Below are 1945 nucleotides of genomic sequence, written 5' to 3' on the forward strand. Positions count from 1 at the left end.
AGCAAATCTGTGCAGTAAACACTGAGGCTTACTGGAACCTCACAGAAGAGCCTCCCTCCATCAATACTGGGACATATATACTGTGGTTGAGGACTGCTTTGTTTTAGAAGCCACACGTTTTCCTACTTAATTGTGCTTTAAATAAAACAAAACAAAACATAACAAAGAAACACAAGTAGCTAAACCAACACAGAGAAGCTCCTAACAAGCTCCATGAAAAGTGAGCTGCCGACTTTCCATCTCACACGACAGTTTCACACCAGGTCCTGTCATTCTGTGTGTTGGTTTCAGGTGTAGTACTACAGCATGGTGGTGTCAGCTGTCATGGCAGGAACCGTTCATGTCAGACACTACAGAAAATTTAATGACATGACAGTACCTTCACAGCCCTCTGGTAGGTAAGGAAAATCTAAAAGGATCTTCCCAACCTTTCACAGTAAACAAAATTGGATAATCTAAAGCACCTGCAAGCAGGAGTCCATGATATATCTTTCCAATCAGCCAGCTAATACTGTTATCAAAACAGTTATGTCAGCTCTTAAGCAGACTGTCTGTTTTGGGCGTTTCTAAGGACCCTGCCACTTTGGCATTTAGCCACCAACAGACTTAGCCGATCCAAACACCGTATTTCTTTGTCCCATATCCTCAGCTGTTTTGAAGACGCCCAGGCCCTTCACAGGGGCTGAATTACCATTTCCTTTAAGAGCTGCCTGGTTCCTATTCTCTCCTAGGAGCTGAGAGGAGCTAGCAGTACAGAGACATCCTGCTCTTCCGCATGGCTTCGCTGATTAAGTATGCTGGGCTCAGCTCTGGCTCCTCGGTCATGATTGAAATGTTCTGCCACTCTCCCAACTGGTTGGACTTTTTAATGGTGTCCACCACGCACAGGGCATAGAGACAGTCGTCGAAAGTGGCAGCCATGGTGAGGGGCCTCCCATCCCAGGTCCTCCTGTCATCCTGGTCCTCAAATGCCTGCCGGACAGCTTGAACCATCTTAATGGTGCCCCGGAGGTAGGGGGACGGGATGTCACTGAAGGCCTTCTCTGGAAGTAAGGAGTTGCTGACTGGCGTGGAGTCCTTTAGCAGGAGCTCCCGCTGAGGAGAGCTGTTGCTCTGTCCATAAAGGTCAGTGCCTATTACAATCAGCCGTCCCGCCGAACCCACAACAATAATGTCTTGTTTGAACTCCCCTGGGACGTTGAAGTTGAGTGTCACTGTGCAGCACACGCCACCCTCCAGGACCATCTGGAACGTACAGAAGTCATCGCTGGTAATCTGCCGTATCCCCTTGATGTGGTCTGTCTGCTTCACAAAGGTCTTGAGCAACCCGTGCACCTTCACGGCCTTTTGGCTGGTGAGGAAGGTCAGGAGGTCGATGATGTAGGTGCCAACTGAGTGCAAGCCTCCCCCTCCCATCAGGTCATCACAGCTCCAGTTGTACTTCTTGCCCAGCAGGCTCCCGCTGTGAACCTGTACCTCACACACCAGCAGCTCCCCTACGTAACCCTCCTGGATCAGCTGCTTCATCTTCACAAAAGCAGGCAGGAAGCGCAGAACGTTCCCCATGATGCTCATGAGCTTTGGGTAATAATGAGCTGCTGTCATCATCCTGAAGGCATCCAGGGGGGTCGCCGTTCGGTCGCAGATGACATTTTTTCCAATGCCTGAAAAACAGTTTAAAAAGAAAAAGTAAACAAAAAAGTATCAGTTAAGTAAGCTGAAACCCTCGAGGCTTTTCTTAAAGACTAAGCCAAGGAGAAAGAGCCTTGAAAGAAGAAAACATCTCAGTATGGTTTTAAAGGCACAAAGATCCCCTCTAGCATGTTTCCAAAATGCACACAATAGTTTCTTGAGCACCACAGTGAAAATGTATCCCTTTTTATTTTCAAAATGCACTCAGAAGGCCTGGACAGAGAAGATGTAAGCTAAGACAAGGTGGATTGCT

General features: G+C 47.9%; 1 protein-coding gene across 1 annotated transcript; it reads right to left on the reverse strand.

Annotated features, from left to right (window-relative positions):
* Positions 1-393: 393 nt before the first annotated feature.
* Positions 394-1665, reverse strand: GFOD1 (glucose-fructose oxidoreductase domain containing 1). The gene has a single exon (XM_010000939.1). It carries the CDS (start codon positions 1606-1608, stop codon positions 745-747), a length of 864 nt encoding a protein of 287 aa, XP_009999241.1. The 5' UTR covers positions 1609-1665; the 3' UTR covers positions 394-744.
* Between the last annotated feature and the right edge of the window lie 280 nt (positions 1666-1945).

The sequence above is a fragment of the Chaetura pelagica genome, unplaced genomic scaffold, assembly GCF_000747805.2.
Source record: "Chaetura pelagica isolate M959 unplaced genomic scaffold, ChaPel_1.0 scaffold104, whole genome shotgun sequence".
Classification (NCBI taxonomy): Eukaryota; Metazoa; Chordata; class Aves; order Apodiformes; family Apodidae; genus Chaetura; species Chaetura pelagica.

Bases quoted from the DNA above. Each gene is read 5' to 3' on its own strand.
- GFOD1 (XM_010000939.1), bottom strand. From the start codon at position 1,608: ATGATGACAGCAGCTCATTATTACCCAAAGCTCATGAGCATCATGGGG.